The 25,537-nt window shown below is 39.7% G+C and overlaps 1 protein-coding gene across 4 annotated transcripts in view; it reads left to right on the top strand.

Moving 5' to 3' along the window:
• The window catches only part of LOC149323138 (DENN domain-containing protein 4C-like), a 98,926-nt gene that overhangs the window by 47,083 nt on the left and 26,306 nt on the right, over positions 1 to 25,537 (top strand). For 3 of the 4 annotated variants that reach the window (XM_089487800.1, XM_089487809.1, XM_089487811.1), the window contains exons 10-20: positions 1,509 to 1,684; positions 12,256 to 12,356; positions 13,893 to 14,111; positions 15,786 to 15,931; positions 17,450 to 17,485; positions 17,821 to 17,951; positions 20,091 to 20,223; positions 20,589 to 20,795; positions 24,009 to 24,137; positions 24,891 to 25,035; positions 25,316 to 25,462. In XM_089487800.1, coding sequence (XP_089343926.1) covers positions 1,509 to 1,684; positions 12,256 to 12,356; positions 13,893 to 14,111; positions 15,786 to 15,931; positions 17,450 to 17,485; positions 17,821 to 17,951; positions 20,091 to 20,223; positions 20,589 to 20,795; positions 24,009 to 24,137; positions 24,891 to 25,035; positions 25,316 to 25,462 — 1,570 coding nt within the window. The remainder of the gene's footprint in view (positions 1 to 1,508; positions 1,685 to 12,255; positions 12,357 to 13,892; positions 14,112 to 15,785; positions 15,932 to 17,449; positions 17,486 to 17,820; positions 17,952 to 20,090; positions 20,224 to 20,588; positions 20,796 to 24,008; positions 24,138 to 24,890; positions 25,036 to 25,315; positions 25,463 to 25,537) is intronic. The other variant, XM_089487812.1, reaches the window with a different exon arrangement.

A 25,537-nucleotide genomic window follows, 5' to 3' on the forward strand; every position in this document is an offset into this window, starting at 1 on the left:
CTGGCTTCAGTCATCTGTGACTTGGAGTCCAGTGATGTCCAGAGAGCCATGCCTGATCTAATAAAATGTAGCAAATTAGCATGCAAATGAGAGAAATAAGTAAAGAGTCAGATAGTGAGATATTTACTATTATTACAGGACCAGTTAAAGCACAATTGCAGAAGTATATTACTCCATTTTGCTTCAATAGAAGAAAAATTACCTTTAAGAAATGGTTGATCCCCGAAAGGGAGCAATGTATCAGGGCAATTGGTAGTGTTTTCTTTGCGTGGGGAATTTTGTGGTATGGTTAACACTTTGAATACAGTGGTCCCTCCACATTTGGTGTGGATATGGGCACAGCACCCCCCATGAAAGTGGAAAAACCACTATTGCTTTTACCTGAGAGTGATTTCTATGAATCTCTATATCCTCCAGGGCAACTCTGTGGTCAACATCTTCTGGAAACTGACCATAGAGTTGTGTTGGAGGACCTACAAATGCCTAGAGAAGTGTTCTTTCTGGGAATCTAGGTTTTCCAGCACGACTTTTGGTGGAAGTTGACAACAGAGTCACGCTGGAGGACCTAGAAATTCCTAGAGTTAACATATTAATAAAATCTGCTAGTAATTAAATCCACAAAAGTCAAAGCTGCATATGTGGAGGGCCAACAGTATTTGAAAAACTGGATAGTAACCAAGCAGTAATAGTACCCAAAGTTGTACTTTAAAGCTAATTTCAAATGCAACTTTTTAATGGGGGAGTTTCTATTTATCTTTTTGTTTCTATTTATAATTTTATATGGTCCCTTATATTTCATAGCTTTTGAAAACGTTTATGCCATTATTTTATAAATTCAGTATTACAAGAAAAAATATGGATGATAATCAGGTTGCTTCTTCATTCCTTATGTTTATTCTCTTAAGTAGCTTCTTGATAATGGTTAAACTTATTTTTGGCCCTTCACCCACTGGGCACAATGCAGTATACATAATGCCAATAAAAACAATATAATACACCATAATAATAAAATCAAAACAGGAGCTAGAATATTCATCACATTAAAATCCAAAAATGGTGTTATGTTTTTGGCAGGATTCTTTGTACATCATATAACATTTATAAGTCCTTAAGACTTGTTTTACTAATTCTTTAAATTGTTTATCTTTAACTGAATTATCACAGATTTGCTTCCTTTACATCAAAGTGAAAGTTGACTTGAAAAGTTTACAAAATACTATTCAGACTATGAAAAAATTTCCAGTAATTTTTTTTTTTTTTTGCTTCAACAGGTGGCTAAAATCTTATTGCTTGGGTCCAAAATTACATACTTCTCAAGTGTGCCCCCACCACTCACATATCTAAGCTAGACGGTGTTTCAATAATAGGTCTGCAGGAGCAGTTTTGAGTTGGATATTATGTATAGGTGGTTGTCTTGTCCTGATGTTCTACATTTGTTAGCATTGCTTGACATTACAGAGTTTAAGTTGACTTTTTAATACATGAGTTTCATTTCATTTTTCCTTCAGATGATCTTTCCATTTCAGTGGCAATGTCCCTACATCCCCCTCTGTCCTTTGTCTCTGGCAACGGTGCTCAGTGCTCCTGTCCCATTTATAGTTGGAGTTGATTCACGGTACTTTGATCTGTATGACCCACCACAGGATGTTGTTTGCATTGACTTAGACACAAATATGGTGTACATGTAAGTGTGTTTCTTTTTAGTTTTTGTTTATATCCTCTGTCTTTGTGTATGTATGTTTTCAGGAATTAATGTAAATTATCAGTGTATTTATTTTATTCATTTTATTCAATCCTTCCTACTCAAAATAGATAAAAAGTCAATAAGGCTTGTTTAAACATTCCCACTTGTACTTTGGACTGCTCTGTTCTTTGTTTGTGTTTTGTTTTTGTTTCCATTACCTTATCCTAATCAGTTCAGTTCCTTACATCATGCCAAGAATTTGGGGAGTAGTTTGTCATATAGCATAGCAGATTCTTCAAATGCTAGGGAGGCATGAGGTGAGTTTCAGAAGCCTCTGTGTATGACCTGGGCAATTGACAGTGTTCCTGCCAAGCACTCTTTACTTAGGTGCAGAGCATGGGCTCCTTGGTTTTCTGAGGAGCTCATAGTAATGAAGACCTTGGGTAAACAACTGGAGTGACAGTGGGGGGAAATTCAAGATGAATCTGACTATGCACAGGTTAAGGCCCATTTTAGAACCTACTTTACAGTAGTATGGGTGGGGAAGAAATTATTCTTTTGCTTCCTTTGCTATCTCAGCTCAGTCTCATCCAGTACAGCTGTTCCAGGTAGTTAAAGGACTGTTATATCATTGACCTCAGACTGCTGAGGAAGAAACCTCAGAAAAGCACTGCAGTTGGATTTGCTAAATACATTCTGGAGAGAATTGCTCAGATTTGTTCTGACTTGGCATCCACATTGAAGGTAGAAATTGGGGGTTAACAGGCACGTATTTGTCTGGATTTGATGGATGAGTTTCAGGTTGTTGCTTGTAGAGATGAGACCAACCACTTGTCTGTTAGATCCATGTCCATCCTGGCTAATTAAAGCTACCAGACAGGACTGGCCAGTTGGCTGGTGGAAGTTGTAAATGCTTCTTTGAAAGAGGGCTATGTTCTAACCATTCTAAAGGAAGCTATTGTAAGACATGTGTTGAAAAAACTTTCATTAGACCTCACCTCCCCAGGTAACTATCAGCCAGTCTCTAACCTCCCCTTTCTAAGTAAGGTCCAAGAACAAGTGGTGACAACTCCAAGCATTAAATGGGTTACCTGGACCCATTCCAATCTGAGTTCTGGACTGGTTATGGGACAGAAACTGTCTTGGCTGTCTTGGTGAATGACTGACATTTCCTAGATTACTGCACTACCCTCTTATAGTGCTGCTATTCCACTTTAACAGCTCTGGTGGCCTCCTGTTGCATTCTGGGTTTTGCAGTTAAAGGAAGGGCATTTAGAATTCTCAATCAGAGAGCTCTTAGGCCTCATGGAACTGCAAACCCCAAAATGCAACAGAAGGCAGCCAGAGCAGTAAAAGTGGAATAGCAGCACTTTAAGAGTGTAGTGCGGTAATATGGTGGGGGTTGGACAGGGGGAATATGTCCCTGTTAGTCCTCCTAGATCTTTCAGGGCCATTTGATATTATCAACGATGGTATCCTTCTGGGTCATTTGCTTGATATGGGACTTGCGGACATTTCTTTGCAGTCTTTCCAGTGTTTCTTGGCTGAATGTTCGCAGAGAGTAGTGCTGAGAGATTGTTGCTCAGCCTTTTGGTCATTACCTGTGGTGTTCCACAGACATCAGTTTTGTCCCATATGCTTTTCAACATCTACATTGAGCTGCTGGGAGAGGTCATCCAGAACTCTGAGGCTGGGTGTTATCAGTATGCTAATGATACCCAGCTTTATCTCTCCATTACAACCAATGCCCAGGAGCCTGTGATGGTACTGAATCATTGCATGGGTACAGTAAAAGACTGGATGCAGTTTATTAGTCAAGATGGAAGCGCTAAGGTTCATGCCTTAGTTACCTCCTGATTAGACTACTGGTTTTAACTGCCTTTAATTCTGTTCTTAGTTTGATTATATTTTTAACTTTTGTATAATGTAATTTTTTTATAATAATATATAAAAATAATGATTTATTTATAGCCTGCCCAATCACTAAGAATCCAGGCGGGTTACAACAGTTAAAATGCATTAAAAATACAATAAAATACTAATTGATCCCTTCCCAACCCCCTCCCCAATATTAAAACTACAATTAAATAATCAAAGTTTAAAAACAATAAAATGCTATACAGCATTAGATTAAAATTAAAAGCAGTTTGGCAGGCAGAGAGACATACATCACAAAATTGAGATCATATTCATAAACATACACAAAAGGAGGAAGCTAGAATTTATTAGCTAGTTTGGGAAGGCCTGCTGGAAGAGATCCGTTTTAAGAGCCTTTTTGAAGGCTGTAAGAGTGGGGATATGGAGGATCTCTTCTGGCAGGTCATTCCACAACTTTGGCGGAGCAATAGAGAAGGCCCTTTGAGTGACAGAAGTTAGCCTAGCTCTTTTTGGCTGGAGTAGGTTCTTACTTGAGGACCTCAATGTGTGGGACGGGCAGTACGGAAGAAGGTGTTCCCTTAAGTATTCTGGACCCAAGCCATGTAGGGCTTTAAAGGTAATCACTAACACTTTGTACCTTTCCTGGAAACTGATTGGCAGCCAATGAAGGGATTTCAGAACAGGTGTTATATGGTCGTTCTGGGAAGTACCTGTGATTAGTCTTGCTTTTCCCTAGTTGTATCTCTTTTAACTTTTGTAAGGTGTCTTGAATCCCAAACTGGGAAAAAGGGGGATGGAGGAGGTGGTTGGAAACAATGACAAAGATAAAGGCTCCTTTTTAGGAGCTAAACCAGAGGTGGGCAAATTGCAGCCCATGGGCCACAAGCAGCCCTTGGGATGTCCCCAGAAGACCTCTGCAGTTCAGGCAATTTCTGGACAGTTTTTTTGTCCCCAAACAGGCCAAACCATTTTTTATCCTAACCTGCCTGAACTGCCTCAGAATACCAAAAAAAAAAAAAAAAAAAAAAAAAAAAAGAGAGAGAGAGAGAGAGAGAGAGAGAGAGAGAGAGAGGGAGGTTCATGCCCTCAAATCAGCCAAAGTGGTGGCTGGGAATGACATTACATCAGGCACATGGAAACTTACTGGTGCAGCCTGCCAGGTGGGCACAGAAGGAGCCTGCCCCTGTGCAGTTGCACCCCCTGGGTTAAACCATGGGTGGAAACTTATGGCTCTCCAGATGATGGTGGACTTGAGTCCCCATCATCTTTCACCAGTTACCATAATGCCTGGGGTTGATGTGAGTTGGCGTTCCACCCAGAAAATCTGGGTGGTGACAGATTTTCTATCTTTAATGTCTTGAAATATAAACCATGCTTAATGTAAATGTACAAGAAACCACAATTTGTTCTCCTACTGATAAAAATTGTAAGATGAATATTGCAGGGGAAATATTGTAATTTATTCCTGGAATATAACACATTTGTGGGCTTGGATATTACAATGAATGCGTAGATACTATAGTTCTCTGCATCAATGCCCCACAGTTCCCCAAACAGCAAAAAATACTCATTAAGAGTATTTTTACAGGGCTGGGTAGTAGGAGTAAGGAGTATGAATAGGAAGAAGGAGTAACAATGTGATAGCAAACCTCCACTGAATAAATTATGTCAAGAAAACCATTGGATAGGGTCACCATAAGCTGGAGTTTACTTGAAAGCACATAACAACTGCAATAACCTAGCAGAATATATATTTCTGGAAATTTCTGCAGAATTTTTTGTTTAATAGCTTGATCTGATCAAGTGAAGCTGAAAGAGAAATTGCTCTAATAAACATGAGCAAAAAAACCCTAGCTCAAATTAAATAGAATTAAATCATGCTATGTTGAGGGATTAGTCCACCTTCTAAATGTGTTTGAAAAATCCCTACTGTTCACTTGCTATTCCCCCCCTTCCCCTATTGAGAGGGCCTTTGTGAAACAAATACTTGCTCTTGATCTGACTTCAGGTAACGTGCACTAGGACATTCAGAATTCTCTACATCTGTATTCAGAGGATGTAGGTACTTCCCACAGGCTGGGTGATTCCATGTTCAAATGATTCAAGATACACTTCTAGCACCTTCCTGCATTTGTGATAGTGGGAATGGGGTAATTAATAATCTAGAATCTGTTCCCACTATCATCACACCAGTTAGGGTTCAATGATAAATAAAAAATGTACAGATTTAAATATTATAAATAACCCCTTTTTAGGAAGTTGTGTTTATACTTTCTGATGTGACCAATTTTTTTCTTATCCTTCTAAAGTTCAAATTTATTATTATTATTATTATTATTATTGAAATAGTAAAGTTCAAATATCTTTATGACTTGAAATAATTAAATTATTGTTGAAATCAGGTTGTCCACAGCAGTGATATGTAAGCTCTTCCCTGCTTTACAGTCAGAAGCACACTCCACATCTGGTCTAATTCTTGTTCTAATGTCTGGATTTGGGACTTCCGGTCCCTCCTGGGCAAAGTGTAAGGGCATGCTCTGCCCCCCCCCCCCATCCTGCCAGTCTTGTCAGGACCCCAGGTAGCTGGCTATGGCTTCCCTCTCAGCAAAGAAGCCTCGGTCGTGGGCCACTATCCCATCCCAGCTCCAACTGGGTTGGGCCCTCTAGGAAGGATCTGTTGGTGACTCTCCACCGCACTCCCCCTAGCTGAGAAATAAATAATAATAATAAAAATTTTATTTATATACCGCCCTTCCAACGATCAGGGCGGTGAACAACATATTAACAATACCAATACAATACAATACAATACAATACAATACATATTAAAATACAGTACATTACACAGCCATATTAAAATCAATACTAAAAACTCCATCAGCCAGCTGCCATTGCTGTCGAAGGGGGGGAAGACTAGCTGGAGCTTGATTCAGGGAATGCTGATCGAAATAGGAAGGTTTTTAACTCCCTCCTGAACTGGGCCAGGGAGGTGGCCGAGCGGAGCTCTATGGGCAGCGTATTCCAGAGGGCCGGGGCGACGATGGAATATGACCTCCTCGTTGTGGAGGCTAGTCTAGCCCCTGGAACCCTCAGTAGTTGCTGCCCAGATGTTCTGAGGGTGCGGGGCGGAATGTATGGAGAGAGGCGGTCCTCCAGGTATCCTGGGCCCAAGCCATGTAGGGCTTTATAGGTTATCACCAACACCTTGTACTGTGCCCGGAAGCGAATGGGCAGCCAATGCAGATCTTTAAGTATAGGTGTAATATGACTGGCCCTGGAAGTGCCAGTGACCAGTCTGGCTGCCATATTCTGTACCATCTGTAGCTTCCGGGTGTGGTATAAGGGTTGCCCCATGTAGAGCGCATTGCAGAAGTCCAATCGAGAGGTTACCAGAGTGTGTACCACCGTTTCAAGGTCTCTCTAGGCCAGGTATGGGCGCAGCTGGCGAATAAGCCGAAGCTGATAACAGGTGCTCTTGACCGTCACATCCACCTGAGATGTAAGGTGAAGCGACGAATCAAGAAGCACCCCCAGAAGTCTTTTCCCTGGACAACATCAAACATCTGAGTTGCTTGCTCACCAAATGCCACAATCTCCTGGTATCTCCAGTCCGTAGAGACCTCCCATCCCAGCTCCAACTGGGTTGGGCCCTCTGGGAAGGATCTGTTGGTGACTCTCCACCTCCTTAGCTGAGAAGTCTCTTCCCTGGACAATACCAAACATCCAAGTTGCTCACTTACCAATTGTCACAATCTTCTGGTATCTCCAGTCCGTAGAGACCTCCATCTCTTGGATTGGCGAGTTTGGGATCTTGTGTTGCTGATGTGTCTGCACTAACAAGACTCCTGACAGTTTGACATATCTCACCTTGGAGCCATGTTAGTGCAGACATGCTGGCACCACAAAATCCCAAATTCCCAATCCAATGGATGGAGATCTCTGCGGACTGGAGATACCAGGAGATTGTGGCGCTTGGTAAGCAAGCAACTCAGATGTCTAGCATTGTCCAGGGAAGAGACTTCTCAGACAAGGGTTGGAGGGCCCAACCGAGTTGGAGCTGGGATGGGGTGGTGGTCCATAGCAGGGCTTCTTCGCTGAGAGGGGAGCCACGTCCGGCCACCTGGAGCTCTGATGTGACTACATATCAGCATATCAGCACTCCTTACACAGATCTGAAATATTTTTTTAGAAATATTTGCAGCAACACTTGAAGACAGGAAATTTTGAAATAAAAAGCTAGGTTTTCTATAGTAGAATAGTGGAACAGCAAGATTTTTTAGAACTGTTGGGACCCTGTATAATGGGGCAACAAAACTTGGCCAGATTTCATGATAAAAATATTGGGAACCTGCCAACCTGACAAATGTGTTTTTGGTTTCTTATTGTTTAATTGTCCTCCACATGAGTTCTTTCTCTTTTGTGTGTTTGGTTGATTTCCTTTCTTTGTGTCAGGTTTTCCTATAATGGCAAGAGAGAAAAAGGGAGCAAGCAAAATAGAAAAATACCATTGTAGTGCTACACGCAAGAGTCAGCATGGTGTATTTGTTTGAGCATTGGACTCTGACACTGGAGACCAGTATTCGAATCCCCACTCAGCCAAGAAAACCCCCTGATAGGTTTGCCTTAGGGTTGCTAAATTGGAAACAACTTGAAGGCACACAACAAAAACAGAGCTACAAATGGCAGACAGGCCAAACATACAGTTCCTGTGGGATTCCCCCCCCCCCCCCCGGTTTTTTATGTGGTGTAGTTGGCCCCCCTCACATTTGCTGGCTTCCTTTCCACTTTTGGGAGAAGCTGACAATAGAACCACCCTGGAGGACATAGAGATTCCTAGAGAAGTGTTCTCTCAGGTTAAAAAGAATAGAATTTGCTATTTTTATTTATTTATATTTGTAGTTTTCCACCTTCACAGAGATATTGCCCCTAACCCCTTCGAATGTGTGGGGTGGGGCTGACTGTACTGACTGCTTGGTAATAGTGTACCCTTCCGCATTGTAGTCAAGGTCTCCTGTCACAGTGTAGGACTACCACTGCCCCCTCCCGAATTCATCCTTCCTCGCTTGCTGCCCCTTACTCCTGGAACCTTCTTCCCCCACATGCACACCTCATCACTTCTCTACCCAGTTTCAAAACTGAATTAAAGACTATATTGTTTAGAGAAGCATTCCCAGAGGTGAGCCCCTCACTGACCCAGGAAGCCTCCTTTTAACCATCCATCAAGAAGCCAAGCCCTTCCTCCAGTCCATCTGCCTTGGTCCAGGCCTCAGAGGTGGAGAAGATCTGCTGGACCTGATCCTATTCCCCACCACCACTCCCTTCTCCTTTTGTGTCGTGTCTTTTAGATTGTAAGCCTGAGGGCAGGGAACCATCTGACTAAAAAAATTATGTACAGCGCTGTGTAAATTTACAGCGCTTTATAAATAAAGGTTAATAATAATAATATAGTCTATACCTGCCTAAATAAATAGGGTATATTTCAAACCACATTTTTTTCACTTAACAAAAGTAGAGCTAGTGTGAACAGTAAATGTTTTGTAGAGTCATGAATTTATGCTATGTTCCTCTTCAGTTGAATTTTTAGTGAACTGATTTTTTTAAAAAAAACTACTACTGTCTTTTGACTAGAGAAGGAAACTTTTGTATTGAAGTGCTAGTATACTTCCTACGCATGTTCAGAGTGTCATGCATACTCTACTTTTCCCACTTGCTTTTTTGTCTCTTTATTCAAAGCAAGCAACAACTATTCTGTGTTAAGTTATGTCTTGAGGCAGCTCTGGGGCAGCTTGCTATGAAAAGCAAGAGGAATTTTGCTTGACGTAGATCCACTAACCTAATTCTGATATCTATATGCAGTGCGTGCACACACCATGGCCTTTAATATGATCTCTCTTTCTTGTTACATTGTTGTGGCATAACTGACAGTGACACTGTGGAGCCTTGAAGGCACAGATCCAATGCCTTCATGTTCATCAGGCTGCCATTGACATTTTAGCAGAGGTTATAGCTTTTCCAGAATGGCTACAACCTAACTATTCAAAGATAGACACTGAGAACTTTAGAATTTAGAGCACTTAATTTTCCATCCACATTCCAATAATGATTGGCTGTCTTGTGTGTGTAATTAACTTCTAACTGCACAGAAGGTAACATTAAAAGTAGTGTGGGTGCCTAACCACCACTGCTGATCTCTTCCTAGAGGCAGCTTAAGGGCTTGGGCAGGAGAAAAGGAGGAAATAGAGACTGAATACAAAAATGTACACAGTCACTCTCCCAGATTGTGTGCTATGCTAGATCTCAAGCTTTGGATTTTTGGAAATATTCTGCAAGAAATTCTAGCTGAGAAGAGGTGTGGATGTTTTTATGCTGTCTTTATGTTAGGCACTTATGCATAAGTCTCTGTATTTGCTTTTAGAATCCAGTGTGGTTTGTCTGATTTTAATGTGTTAGGGCTGCAAATGTGTATAATGTGCACCTCCTTCTGTAGTATAGTATAGCTACTTAAAATGCACAGATGTGTATAGTTACCTGGATAATACAGATTCTGGCCTAATAAAAGCTTGTCGCTTTGAGGAATATCTTTTGCATATAAAGTAATGATTACTAAGATGACTTTGGATTGAAGAAGCAGGAAAACTGCAGTTAAAGCAAAGCACTGTCACAGACATGATGCACAGATAAGTGGGTCTTCTGTATTGAGTGCTAGTGGCTATAATGTAGTATAGTGATGGAAACATTACAGGCTGCCAGAAAATTGCTGAATAGCTTTCATTCAGCCGACATTCTCTTCATTGTGTCCCTTCAGTTGCTTTCAGAGTCTATTAGCAGAATTGACAATGAAGAGAAACTCTTAGTTTTGATAGAAGATCAATCTTTAGCATGCTATTTTTTTTATTTTTTTTACTGCTTAGGAGGAGGTTGCTTATAGGTTGGTTTTAGGATTATCCTAAATATATGTCTGGTTGTTACGGAACAGCAGTAATTTTTATACTTGCCTTGACATGTTTTTATATTCCTCTTCTCCCCTATCTCCTCCAAATCCTGTTTTGACTCATGAATTTCCTGTTCTTTGCGTGTAGAATAGGGAAGTGTATGCTATCTCACCTTAAAGCATTTTAGTTCTCTCAGAGGCTTTTGATAATTTTCAGACAGTAGCACAACATGTATTAGTAGGCAACAGTCATTTGGAAGAGTTCTTGAACACGATCTGGTACTATTCATTTATTTTAAAAAATATCTACCATGTCATTGCTTATTAACAATATTAAAACAACAGTATACCTGTTATGGAATAAAGCAAGATAGATAGTAGCCAGTACTGGCTGAACAGGTAAATACCCTGAATACTGCTGGGAAAATGTCTCCCTTGTTTGCACCCTAGGGGGATAGGGAGAAAGGCTTAAAGTGATTAGGACTCCAGCTTGCATCTAGTTGTTTACTTCCATTTGAAAAACAGGAACGTATTGTAGCTACTGCCCTTTTAAGCAGGGCATGCCTTATTTTAGGTCCATTTAATTTGTAAAGTCAGTTGCATGTGATTTGCACTGTGTGGTAAATTTTTAGTTGTTTCTAATCACAGGTGAACTCTAAAAAAACCCTGAAAATAGAAATTTACTAAGGTTGCAGTGGAGCCACTTAACATCCTATGGAACTTGGAAGATAGGTTGCATGTCTACACATCATTCCTAAGTCAGTATTGATTCTTGATGGAGGAAACTCTATGCTTATTGGCTCAGACCTTCATAATACTTTTTCTTCCTCTTCAAATTTATATTTCATCAAGTGAAGAACTGAATGAGCCAGACTCTACATTTTAATGTGCCTGTGCCTCTTCCTGTTAAGTGCCTATGTGAGATTCTTCTTTATGTCTTGGACTAATTTCCCTATAGATGAATTGTTCCCATGTTTACTCATACATTGGTTTTGTGTGAAATGATAACATTTAGGATGACTTGGATTCTTCTGTGTTTGGGCGTGTTCCATTTCTATACTAGTTTTTTCTAAGACAGAGATTAAAGCATTTTTAAAAAATTGGATGGCAGTGCATTCCTAATATGTGAGCACCTCATTAAAAACAAAGCTGCTGCCCAGAAATGTACAATTTCTAATAATAATTACATTCAGGGGAAAAATAACATACAACTCTATCACCGCATTGGGTCTATGTATCTTAGTTTTCTGTGTATTTAAGTTTTCAAGGTAAGGAAATAATTTGTATCTGAAAAATTACATTTGGAACAGTTTCCACATACTGTACTAAATGCTTTTATATTCAAGACTTAATAAAACAGTATGAAATTTTATGCTTACTATATCTAATTGCATCCGAGGAAATACATTTGTGGGTTTTTGGTTGTTTTTATTTATTTTATTTTATTTTTTGCTGGAACAGTAGTCCAAATTAAAATGTAGAAATGGTTTTTAAAAATGCAGTATTGAAATGTGAATCTTAATCAAACTGACAGAAAGATCAGTGTAATGAGATTAAATCAGCATCCACTTGAAAGACCAATGTTGCTTTGTGTTGAAATTAATTACCAGATGTTACACTTTAGAAAGGAGAGGGCTTCTAGAAATAGAATGGAAGCTTTTGAATTTCCTTACTTGTTCTAGAAAACTTTAGAATTAAGCCATACATTTCCTATCTTTAAATACTTCCCAGTTTTGATTTGGTGTATTCTTGTCTCACTTAGCTCTGATGACAAGAAGAGCATGAATTGGAAACAGCTTCCCAAGAAACCATGCAAAAACCTTCTCAGCACCTTAAAAAAACTGCATCCACAACTGGCATTAGGTAAGGCATGGGAGAGAGTGAAAAGCTGAGCTAAGTGAAAGCAGAAAATTATAATGTTGGAAAGACTTTGATGCTTAAGGGTTTGTTTTCCTATAACTTAGTTTAAATGTCCTTCCTCTGCAATGCTGCTTATTGTAAAAGAGCAGGTGTTTTTTGAGCACCTAAAAGTTCAGGGCCTTCCATCTCTCCTTGTAATTTTTTTCTTTTTGCTCCTGGCCACTTTCTTCAGTAAAAAGGATAGTATCCAAATAACTCATCTGCTAACAGAACAGTTTCCATCAGCAGAATTCATCATGTGCCTTAAAAACCGTCTCCAGATGTTTGAGAAACCTTAAGGAACAGATTGTAATGGCTACATTGGACAGGGGGTGAGGGAAACATCTCACTCTGAAAGCAGAAGTCTGCTTGCCCAACAGTGATTGTCATCCAAAGCTAATATCAGTCCGATTCTGTTTGGAATCTCTTATTAGGACCTAAGTGAAAAATGGAGGAATAAAAACCCTTTGTAAAAGAACAAGGTTATTTTTGCTTATTGTTACCATTTTATCTCTTCTTTCCTTTCCTCCAAAATTCTAAGATTGGATTATGTTATCTTATTTATCCTCGCCTATTTTTTTAATAACCCTGTGGGGCAGGTTAGACAGTGACATATAAAAGTTTAAATTATGGCTGCCTGTCCATTTTGTTGCAGAACCAATAGGTAAAAATTTACTTTTTGTTCTGTGGGTGCATACTTCTTATCAGTTTACTTCCAAGTTAAACTGGAAAGCATAATGGGAAAAATAGGATGTTTTGAGCCTGAAGCTTTTCTGTGCAGATCCTTTTTTTCCTATCTAAAGGGGATTCTCTTTTGCTATGGGTTTAGGTAAAACAGATGGGATACAGTGGCTTAGTGATTAAGGTGCCAATTCTGACGATCACAAGATCAGAAGGTTGGCAGTTCAAGGCCTGAGTGCTGCATGATGGGTTGAGCTCCTGTCACTAGTCCCAGCTTCTGCCAACCTAGCAGTTTGAAAGCATGCAAACGCAAGTAGATAAATAAGTGCCATTTTGCTGGGAAGGTTTGATGCAGTCATACTGGCCACATGACCACCAGGGTAGTCCTTGGACAATGCTGGCTCTTCAGCTTAGAGCACAACCCCCTAGAGTTGGTTATGACTAGACATTCATGTCAAGGGACTACCTTTACCTTTTACCTAGGTAAGACAGACTTTTTTTTTACTTTTAGTTTTCAATGCACAATGCAAGCTATCAGTAACCAAACCAGCATAGCGAATATCATTCCTTTGCCTTTACTGGGTATGTTGCTAAATAATATAGCATAATAACTTGAGATGAATGAATCTTTAAACTGTTAAAAAAAGAAGGAAAAAATTCTAAATTGCTTGTGTGAAATATACTGTCCTAATTTTTGGGGCAGTAGGGAAGAACTTCAATTGAGGCCGAGCCTTTTCATAAGTACCCCTTTAGTTTTGCTAGGATAACTGTATTTTTGTGTGTGGGATTCAGCTTGTCGTCTTGCACCCTCTGCACTAGTTCACAGAAAGGCTCAAGAAGGCTCTGCAGTTGAGATGACACCTATAGAGGCAGACTTCTCATGGCAGAAAAAGATGACACAATTTGAAATGGAGATTCAGGAAGCCTTTCTGCGTTTCATGGCATCTATTTTAAAGGGCTATAGAACATTCCTCAAACCAATCACACAGGCACCTTCAAATAAAGCCACTGCTTCAGACTCCTTGTTTGACCTTCAAGGTGAGTTTAAGAGATCAATGATACTTGCTGAAATGAAATACTGAGTGTAGTTTCCAAATATCCTGAGTACAGTCGGCCCTTCTTATACACTGATTTTTTTTATACATGGATTCAAGCCTCCACGGTTTGACAATGTTCCAAAAATATATAAATTTCAAATATCAAACCTCAATTTTTCAATTTTTATAAGGGACACCATTTTGCTATGTCATTATATTTAATGGGACTTGAGCATCCACAGATTTTGTTATCCACAGGGGATCTTGGAACCAAACCCCAGTGTATAACAAGGGTCCACTGTACTTCCATACCTCTATATGACAGCTACAGGAAAAGAGATTCCACCTCAACTTTAGGGGGAACTTCCTGACAGTAAAAGATGTTAGACAGTGGAACACACTCCTTCGAAGTGTGGTGGAGCCTCCTTCTTTGGAGGTTTTTAAACAGAGGCTGGATGGCCATCTGTCTGGGATGCTTTGATTGTGGTTCCTGCATGGCAGAGAGTTGGACTGGATAGCCCTTGTGGTCTCTTCCAACTCTAGGTTGGAGTGGATGGCCCTTGTGGTCTCTTCCAACTCTATGATTCTGTGATTCTAAGTCTAGAAGGGATTTATATGGAATGAAGTAGATACATTGCATGTTTCATATAGCTCTTTAGATAACATTGCATGTTTTGTATAGGGCTTCAGTGCAGGATAGTGATACCATTCAGAACATTTGTGCTGCCCAGCACAGGTCCATACAGCATGTTAGATGTTTTTGTTTCTCAATCTGAAAAATGAGTACAATATCTTAAAAATATGTCAACTTTACAGAATATATATTTCAACCCTTTCAGAGTTAAGTAATAAAACATACCTGGTGCACATACACCAACCAGCTTGTCACAGCTTTCTAAATTTGCCATTGGAGAACTATACATTTCCACCCCCACCCTGTTATAGCGGCATAGAAATATAAAAAGGATGGTTAGTTTAACCAGCTCCTTGATTGCCTAAAATGTCTTTATGAAGGAAGCATCAGACTTTCTCTTACATAATGCATGAAATCTCAATAATATAATCACATTATCCTGTTTGAAATAGCATTTAACATTGTGTAAGAGGCAGGTATTCTTCCAGCAGAAAGATATTGCTTATGCTGCTTCATTGTGAAATAGTGAAACCATCTCGGTTATGCCTTGGTTATCTCATGTACTATTAAGCCAAGTGTCAATAGTTTGATAACTGAAGAAAAGGTGGGGTTTGGAATAAATAGGAGCTATGAGACCCTCGGATGCTTTCTTATACAAGCTTAATTGAAATAAATTGGAGTTATATAATCCCTGTTCATTTCAATGGGTCTATACGACTAAAACATTTTAATTTAATGCACCAGCACAGAAGGTAATTCTAGATCTCTCCCCCCCCCCCCCTTTGCATAACCTATATCCCCTTCTAAGTGTTGTGTACTGTAATTTGTAGAGTTTTTAAAAGAGGAGTTTCGCTGTGGTGCCCAAAGGGCTTGTATATGGGGGACATGATTTTAAGTGTAACAAGGCCTAGAAATTAAGTGCTTTTATAATATAATGAAAAAATTCTGATTGCTACAGTAAAAATAGAAAAATTGAGAAAATTGTGAACATTTTATCTGCAGCATATATTTTTAGCAGTTGTTTTGTATGTGTTTAACCAGGATTTTTAAAAAGTAGAGACCGTGCCTACACAAAATTCTACACGGTCTTAACAAAGACACAGATATTTAGCCGCTTCATAGAAGAATGCAGTTTTGTGAGTGACAAAGATACCGGATTGGCTTTTTTTGATGACTGTGTAGAAAAGGTAAAGATTATTTTTCCTTTCTAAATAAATTTGATAGTATAAGCCCATAACTTTTACAGATCTTCAGCTTTTGATTTTTTGTAGTAAAGTAAATACTTCCTAGGTGACTTCTTATATGATATTGTAGGAGATTTAAATTCCATCTTCTAAAGCTGCTTGGGTTGATTTTTTTCTGTTAATTCCTTGTACAGGAAATTCTGAAAGATCCTTTCCACTTGGATGTGGGTGTTGTTAAATACAAATGTAACATCAATCCACATTTATGAAACTCACATGCTAGAATGGATTGAACAGGAGTAGTAGTAACACACATGTAGAACTTTCACAGCCTGTTTTGATGGTGTATCTACAGTCCCCATATGATGTGATGGGAGCAGAATATCAACTGAGAACCAGAAAAGGGGTGGGGGGACTACAAAAATAAAAATTTAAAAATGTGACTGTGGGTGCATCTGAACTGTAGAAATAATGCAGTTTGACACCACTTTAACTGTCATGGCTGCATCCCACAGAATCCTGGAGTTTGAAGTTTTGTGATGCACAAACCTTCTCTTCGGCAGACCTTGTAAATCTACAGGTCCTAGGATTCCATAGGATGGAGCTAGAGCACTTAAAGTGGTATCAAACTCTATTATTTCTCAAGTGTATATGCACCCTATGGCAGTAAATAGTACTGACAACAAAACCATTCAGGCAATACAATATAGATGAAATCAATCTATCCATTACAATGCAAGATAACAAAAAACAGTAAAAAGGACAGCTGACATGAAGGACACAGGGCAACCGAAGACTATAGACAATACCATGTAGCTGAATATCAGTGAGTATTGTATAATAAAAGAAAATACAGTACCATAAAGGATAAATGGATGTGCAAAACAAGGGCTTCTGCATTGTAGAAAAATAATTCAAACCCAAATTTATGAAGAATGGAATCACATCAACATCCAGGTCCATTCAAGCATGCATACAAATAGTGTAGCTGAATATAGTCCACAAGCTGTATGTCACTGAAAGGGCTGTAATGAAGAGCTGTAAATGATATTCCCAGAAATATAGAGCTGTTTCAATGAATCTTCATCAGTAGTTAGATGAGAATACGTTTTTCAAAGTTAACCAGTGTTCATATACGGGATATACTGCACACCAATTATACTAAGTATTGTAGAAATTAGTCATAGTAACATAGTATCGCAAAAGCTAAATCAAACAAACAAACAAACAGGCATACAGAAATAGCTAAATACCAAACAGTAGTAAACTTCCCACCACACAAAGTAAGCAAGCAGTATCAATACTTGGAAGATCATGATGGGGAGCAATTAATGGCTATTATTTCTACTCTCCTTTCCATTATTGAGGTGGAGTTTTCCATGGCTCTGTGAATCTTTCTTATTCTGGGTAATATTTGTCTGTTTGGTTCATTGGCAAGAAAACATATGAACTATGTAAGAGGAAACTGCATTATGCTCATTAAAAAAAAGATTCTTACTGTATTTTTGCTGCCTTTTCTAGCTTTTTCCTGAGAAAGGATCAGAAAAAGGAGATAAGGTGTGTATTTACTTCACATTGGGATGTCTTACATTTCTGATAGTTAAGCTTGTATGGTAATAATATGAAGGCAGAAAACATAATTTTTAAATGCTTGTTTTAGAATCTTTGATATGTTCGTTCAGTGCATCTGACATATGTAATTTGCATGGATTGCATGCTTGCACTGCATTGATCTTCCAGTAGTCCTCAGGACAGGCTCAGCACATGTTTGGGAAGTGCCAGATATGGCTGTCCTCATATCTCTTCTTCTTACCACTTCATGTAGTTAGAATTGCACGCTAAGGGACTGAACTGTTGTTTTTACCTAAAAGTGGAATATGCTGTATTTGCAGGTTGATCTCGACTCTGCAGAGGATACACGGTTGATTGAGCTTGATGAATCCCAGAAGAGTGAACACACAGTGTTTATAATGCCACCAGAGCCACCTCCTGAAGATGAACAAGAGAGGTTGCCAAAGTACAGGTATTCTGTAATATAGGGATAGGCAGTTGTGGCAGGGCTGAGGACCACTTTTCAATTGGACAAGTATTCTTTTTCTTTTGAAAAGTTTAAAATTGTTTTAGAGATTAATGCTGGAGCTGATGCTGGAGCCAGAAGAATGGAAATGGAGTACATTTTGTTTTTCAATTTTTTTTTCACCATATGATAATGTATTCTATTTCCTTATTTTATTTATTTATATCCCACCTTTCCCCTGATACAGGGACTCAAGGCAGCCAATCACAACTTTAAAAACAAAAGCATTAAAATATAAATATAAAGTTTTAAAAAAAGAAATTATAAGATTAAAAAACTTAAACATTTAAAATATTAAAGTGTATTAGAAACTATACAAACCCTAAAATCTGAATCATACAGCTCAATCAGTTTGAAAAAGCCTGATGGTACACAAATGTTTTACCTGCCACCAAAAGAAGAACAGGGATGGAGCCATTCTGTGTAGCTATATTGAAGAGAAACTAGGACCTATAGTTTTCTGATAGAATCTCCCTTCTCTGTTCCTACTTGGCAGAATTCTTTGGAAACTGAGTAGCTGTCAAACCCAATATGTGATAATAGCGTCAGGATCTGCCATTCACAGAAAGTGTCTCTGTGTATGAGAGAGAGAGAGAGAGAGAGAAAGGAACGTTGGGTACTTACCGTGACACGTTCATTTCCTGCAGAGAAGGGTCCTGGCATCCTGCCCACCCGGGTGCTGCCTGCGGCCTCCGACCCTGCCTGCCTGTTGGTGGACCTGCCTTGTTCTTCTTCTTGTTGCTGGATTGGTTTTTCTGAGTTCTTGTTTGTTCTTGGACTAGTTTTTTCTAAGGTGTTCTAGTTAACCCTTAGCTGATGTTACTAAAGTTCAGTTCCTTGATTTACCTTGCTACTCACTTGGCTTGTTATTGACTGAGGCTCAGGGGGGCTAGCTCCTCCCTATATAGGGGCCGGTCTTTTGTTTATAGTCCCTGCCTACAGGAGCAAATAGGAGGAGCTAAACCCATGGCTTTTGGCTGGCCTGTCCTCTGAACTCTGGCTGGGCAGAGATGCTGAGGAGGGAAGTTTCCATGACTTCTGGCCAGTTTCCTCACTGATCCCTGGCCTTAAACAGGCTGGGCAGAGGTGATGTGGAGAAACAGAGACATGGAGGGGAAACCCCTCACCATCTCTTCCCACGGCTCCCATGTGCTGCAATGCTGTTTGCAGAGATCTCCTGTGCTCCCACCATGAAAGGGGGCAGCCTTGGAGGAGAGGGAGAGTCATTGGCAAAGCCAAGACCTTTCTCCAATCCTGGGAGCCCTTGCCATTTTAAGTCTACTTCATGCTTCCAAGGCTGTAGTAAAGAAGCTGCAGAGCAACAGCAGACACCTCCCAATGGGTCTCCCTCTGAAGCCAGCTCCCTCTGTTGAGCTGGCAGACCCTGAGCTAGGGAAGCCTGGGTTAAGGATGGCCCTTCACCCATGCTCTCAGGGTCCTCTGCCATAGCCACCACCAAGGAAGGGGGGGAAAGGCAGGAGAGAGGAGAAGAAGGGAAGGCCAAGAAAATCTCAAACCGCTTTTGTAGAAAGGAAAAACTTCGCTGGCTCGAAGAGAACATCCTGCTAGGAGCTTAGGCAGGAACAAGACTGAGGCTCAGGGGGGCTAGCTCCTCCCTATATAGGGGCCGGTCTTTTGTTTATTGTCCCTGCCTACAGGAGCAAATAGGAGGAGCTAAACCCAGATTACAGGAGGACAGGACCCTCTCTGCTGGGAAATGTATACTCTCTCGCTCTCTCTCATACACATATACACACACAGAATGCTTGAACACCTTAGCACAGTCACTATTGATTAAAAGTTTTACTGGCAGATCCAGTATAAATCACTAGCATTCCCCAAAGCAGTAACTTGAAATTAACCTATCAATTTCCTCCAGTGTGTGTTCAAGTGCAGTACTTCTGTCAGCCCGAATTTAATATTATTCACCTACAGTTATTCCTCTCTTAGAAATATGGTAGATAATTTATTGAGAAACAGGCTTCTGTTTTTGTGCTGGGGTGGTGGTCTTAGGCTACGTATATTGTGCTGTGACAAATGGAAGGCTGGCTTACAGACTTTTAATTTTGCCTCTCTCTTTTCCAGCTATAAAACCTTCCCTAGGCTAGAGTTAAAGCTCTTTGACAGACCACGGGAGCTCAGGCTTTCATTCAGGAGACACCCAGTTGGAAGCAACGTTTTGAATAGTCCAGCACTCATGGCAAAGAGGACAAAACAGGTTTTTAAAATCTTTATATATACAGATCCATAAGCATTATGTCTTCTAGACTGTAAACCTAAGTTTTGGGACTGTCTTGTTTCCTGCTGATCTGTGATCAACTCTTGAAGTCTTTTTGACTAAAGAGCAGGATAAAAATGAATTAATATCCTTATTAGATAACTTAATAAGAAGCCTATATAATGTAGAGTACATACAGTTAACTATCCAAAGTTAAGTATCCAGAACTGGGGAAAGACCTTGAACATTGACGTTCATGAAAATTGATCATACTGTTTTCCATGTTGCATGTTGTTAAAGGAGCATGGATCTGTGAGATGCCAATTGAGCACAGTTAATACTTTGTTTACCTTTCTGTTTTGTAGGAGATAAAAGCTGCCCACAAGTTAGCCAAGAGGTACTACACAAGTCCTCCACAATGGGCCAAGTGCCTCTTCAGCCATTGTTATAGCTTATGGTTCATTTGTCTCCCAGCGTACGTTAGAGTATTCCATCCCAAAATCAAAGCTTTACAGCAAGCATATGATGTACTTATCAAAATGAAGAAAACTGATGCAGAGCCACTAGATGAAGTAAGTTTTAAGAAATACTATGCTATATGAAGTACATACAAGTATTATTTAATCTGTACATAATAATTATGTTACTGCTTTCTTCCAGGTTTCTTTAGCTTTGGACTTAATGCTCATCAGGTTACTAGTGGAGTTGAACAAAGCAAACAGATAATAGTGTGTTAAATAAGCAAGCCGAGGGGGGCGGGGTATTTGTTGAATCATTTTGAATTCCACCAGTTCTCAGAACTACTGATAGCAGTACTCCAGATCGTTTTAAAATAACAACTGGTACCTTAATACTTGTCCTTCACCATCGGGCATTTTCTAAGCATACTTCATCATTCTTTCTCATATCTAGATATTTTCAGCAAACTCTAGTTATCCTCTCTCAGAAAGATAAAATCAGCCTAATTCCTTTGTCAGGCATGTATCCAGATACTTCCCTTTCTTTTAGCCAACCATCTTATAATTTTGGGTTCTGCCCATTTTGAAGAAAAAAGTTGATTATCCCATTCTGCTCCTTGGCATTCCACCCAGAAAAATAAAGATTAATAACTAGATGACAACCAAACATTTCTTAGGGGGTGGGGGTGGGGGTGGGGGTGGGAAGCATTAATAAAAGTGGCATTGGCAGCTCTTGGGTGCATAAAAGGGAGATTGTTTCAAGTGGCTCATCTTAAACCATCTGTAAACTTTAAAAGGTTATTCTGACATTGTTTGTCTCCTCTTCCACTTGGACTGTAATGAGCAATTCAATAATCTTGGCAGTAATGCATCATCAAAGGTTGAACGGGCTCTCTTTCATGCTGACAGTTTCCCTTTTTAAAGCTGTCTTCATCCTGTTTTAAATTTAAAAAAATCAGAAGATATATCTAGAGATGCAGACTAAATTTCATATATATGACATATATGTGCTGTATATGTGTATGTATCAGTATATGTGTAGTTCATAGTGTCAAATTTGACAGATTGGGAAAAAATTGAATAGTACTTTTGCTGCTGAATTAGTTCTAGTGAAGTAATCTGCCCAGACCTGAAACAAGGCACTGCAAATTCCATTAGTCATACCTTGCTTTTGAAACTGTTGTTTCAGAGTGTTATGAGAACATGATCTGTGAAGAGGTTTTACTTACCTTTCTCTTTCAAACAAATCACCTTGTTGTCAGGTTATACACATAGATTTAAAAACTGTATTTTCAGTTATGTATGCTGATTTGAATGTTCCCTTAGCCTTTTCTTTTTAACTTAATTATAATATAAATATTAATTGTGGCATGTTTCAGGTACAGTTGTCTCTTGACATTTGCAGCTTTGACACTCGTGGTTTTGATCATTCATGAGGTCAAGGCCGCTGTGCTTGCACTGCTCCTCCTCCTCCCTCCCAGGCTTTTCTCCTTTGGAAGGAAAAAGCCCAGGAGGGAGAAGCTCGGAAGGGCATAGGCCCACACTCTTTTTCAGGCAGAGATCTGCCTGGGAAAAGAGGCAGCTCTCTGCCCTGGGAAGGGGTTTGTGGAAACAATCCCCCACCCCTTTTCAGGACAGATTGCTGCTTGGGGAAAGGCAGCTCTCTGTCCTCGGAAGGGGCAGGGAGCCAGATGAAGGGATGGGAGGATAGGGAAAGAAGAGGAGCATGCACACTCCTGCTCCTCTTTTCCTGCCCACCCAACCCTTTAACTGGCTTCCTGGGAGGGGGAGTTATTCACATTTTTTCCACATTTGTGGAGGTCTTGCAACCCTAACCTCCGTGAATGTGGAGGGACGACTGTAGTTATTTTGAGAGGGAGTTTTGATGGTTGTCAAATGTAATGGTGAACAGCTCTTGTATTCTCTTGTCTGGGACAGTCTGGCAGTAATAGAATGTGCTGATCGTGGTACCTCTTATACTAAGTCACTGATGTAAGCTACAGTACTTCTTTTTTACAACATGGAATATCAACAGCCTTCACTTGTTGTGGCACTGGGATTGTCAATATTGATGTACAAATGTTGCTTTTTGTCTCACTTCATGCATTCACTGTGACAGGCCTAAAGAACTGCTTTAAATACTGTGTTTAGCATCAAATCAGCTTTATCTTAGTACCAGTTAAAACTTTTTGTTATCCTTTGCAAAATAATTCTTGTAGTGGCTTCATTTTATTCCATACCAGTTATGGTCTGTGATTCAGGGTGCATCCCGTCTCTCATGGCTGATAGTGTCACAGTGCTGACTTGGAATCAGAAGCAGGTAGTCAGATATGCATATCATAATGTTGTATGCCACATTATTGACACTAGCAGTGCTGGAAATCTAGGGACCGGTCCGGGTCCCCCTACAGATCAGAAGGCTCCCAGATTAGAGTGGCAGTTTCTTCTGCTTTAAGAAAGATAAAAACTTTTTAAAGAGCACTCTCACAGAGTAAATATCCATTAATAGTACTTCCATCTTCATTTCTTCATTCCAAAGCACTTCTGGGACCCACCCAAATTGTGTATGGGACTCTGTACCTTTACCTCTATCAGAAATGTGTCCAGCCTGCCATATGTCTGGGGGCACCCTGAAAAACAGAAAGAGAAGATGTTGTGTCCTGGTCATTATTTGACAACAAATTATGAGGAGCCAGTATATCCAGCAATCTATATAAGAAGTCCTAAATGGAAAATATAGAGGGACCATTTTCACCCTTTTTTTTTTTTTTTGGCCTGATTTTAGTGTGTTTGTCATGGAAGGGTTTTTATTTATTTTCTTGGTCAAGACAGAAAAGTACACCGTTTTTTTCACTTCTTCTTCCTACACAGACACATACCTTTTCCTTTGTAACTTAAAAGGGTATGCAGGGAACCGGATGGCATGAGAGGAGATTGAGGGCACACGGGCATCTTGCCATGGGTCCCCTGGATCTTGCAATATCACATATGTCATGGATTTTTTTTTATCAGTCAGCTTTTACCCTAGATACTTTTTTCAGTGAAGCAGATCATAGATTCAAACCAGAGGGTGTTTAACAGGGAAGGGCGTTACAATTATACTGTTCAGTTTTATGTTATAAGCAGATGACAATGCCTTGGCTTGTGTGATCACCAGATGCTGAATAGGATTTCAGAATGATTTGCTGACTTAGCTTAACTTCTTCTCCCTCTACTGGTTGTAGAGGCATACATACAGTCTTTTTCCATCTTCTCTAGGCACACTCATTTTGATGCATAAGTTACTGCATATCTAGTAATATGACCTTTTTAAAAAATCTTTATCAGGTTTGCTATAGAGTTGTAATGCTGCTCTGTGGCCTTTGGGGCCATCCTGTTCTGGCTGTGCGGGTTCTCTTTGAAATGAAAAGTGCTGGCATACAACCGAATGCAATCACTTATGGTTACTACAACAAGGTAAGAAGGCAATGAACAATAAATCAAATAAACAGTATTGCACAATGATGGTTATTTTAATTTTCCATGGGGGTAGAATCCAGAGACATAGTTGTGTTAGTCTTGAATGTATCTGAGGAAGTAGCCCAAGTCTACGAAAGCGTATGCTACAATGTCTTGCTCAGTTCGTCCCAAAGTTGTCACAAAATCGCTTTGCATACTTTTACTTTCCATGATGACCTCCTCAGGTTTGTTTGTTTGTTTGTTTTTTGCATGATGCCTGAAGCTAGACCAGTGATAAGAAAAACCAGAGTTGGAGCATCTTCTCATGGCCTCCTTTGGGAAACTCAGTTTCTGGTTGGGAAGTAATTTTTAAAGGTAGCATACAGAGATAGTACATTCCTTCCATAGATAATTAACTATGTGGAGGAGGGAGACTGAAAGAGACAGTCCACATCCAATCCATGGTTTGGAGATTCCTTGTCAGTTTATAGAGGTCTATGCTCATACAGCACAGGAAATTGATTTCAGGTGGCTATTCATAACTGGTACCCATCTTAGCAGCTATCTTCAATGGACTTGTCCAGTTAAAGTTACCGTTCCTACTTGTGTAACATATAAGCATCTACAAGCTCATTTCAAAGAGGGGAGCCATAAGCATAGCATTTATTGGCACAGGTTTCAGAGGATGAGTCAGAGTTTTGTGTGTTTGCTTACGAAATAGAGCATTTTTACTATATGTAAGAATTGTATTTAATAGTTTAACTCTTCCAGGCAGTTTTGGAGAGCCCATGGCCTAGCAGTAATCGCAGTGGCATATTTCTCTGGACAAAGTTGCGGAATGTGGTACACAGCATGGCACAATTTAAGCAATGTCTCAAAAAGTCTACATGCAGTTCACAGGTTGCTTCAGTACCAGGTAACTCAATTAGATGTAGCTGCTACAAAATAAGATTTGCTATTCCAAAGTCATCAAACCTTGGCTTTATGGTTGATGGCTTTCAGGTGGTGTGGGAGAATTTTAGGAAAGTGCCATATAAGTGGCTTCAAAGTATGATTCTAGAAGTATAATACTGTATCTTGACAAAATAATATTTAGAATTATCTTTTTGCTGCATGGTGATATTATATAAGCTTTAAGAATTGTCTTTTCAGAATTCACATTTTTGTAACTAAGGCACTGTTGTTCGTATCCTCAGCTCCTCGGATGGTCACTGGTGGAAGTGATGGGGACACGGTGAGCCATGGTAGTGTGGATAGTTCTAATGATGCTAACAGTGGGGAGCACACACTCTTCGTCAGAGACTTAGTCAGGCTTGATTCCATTGATAATCACTCTAGCACAGGTACTAGATATGCTGGGTTTCACTAACTTCACACCTTCTTTCTAATATGTTGCTGACTTTGTTATCCTGAATATG

This window comes from Sceloporus occidentalis, unplaced genomic scaffold (genome assembly GCF_023333645.1).
Source record: "Sceloporus occidentalis isolate IW3139 unplaced genomic scaffold, rSceOcc1.0.p SCAF_1, whole genome shotgun sequence".
In the NCBI taxonomy this organism is placed as follows: Eukaryota; Metazoa; Chordata; class Lepidosauria; order Squamata; family Phrynosomatidae; genus Sceloporus; species Sceloporus occidentalis.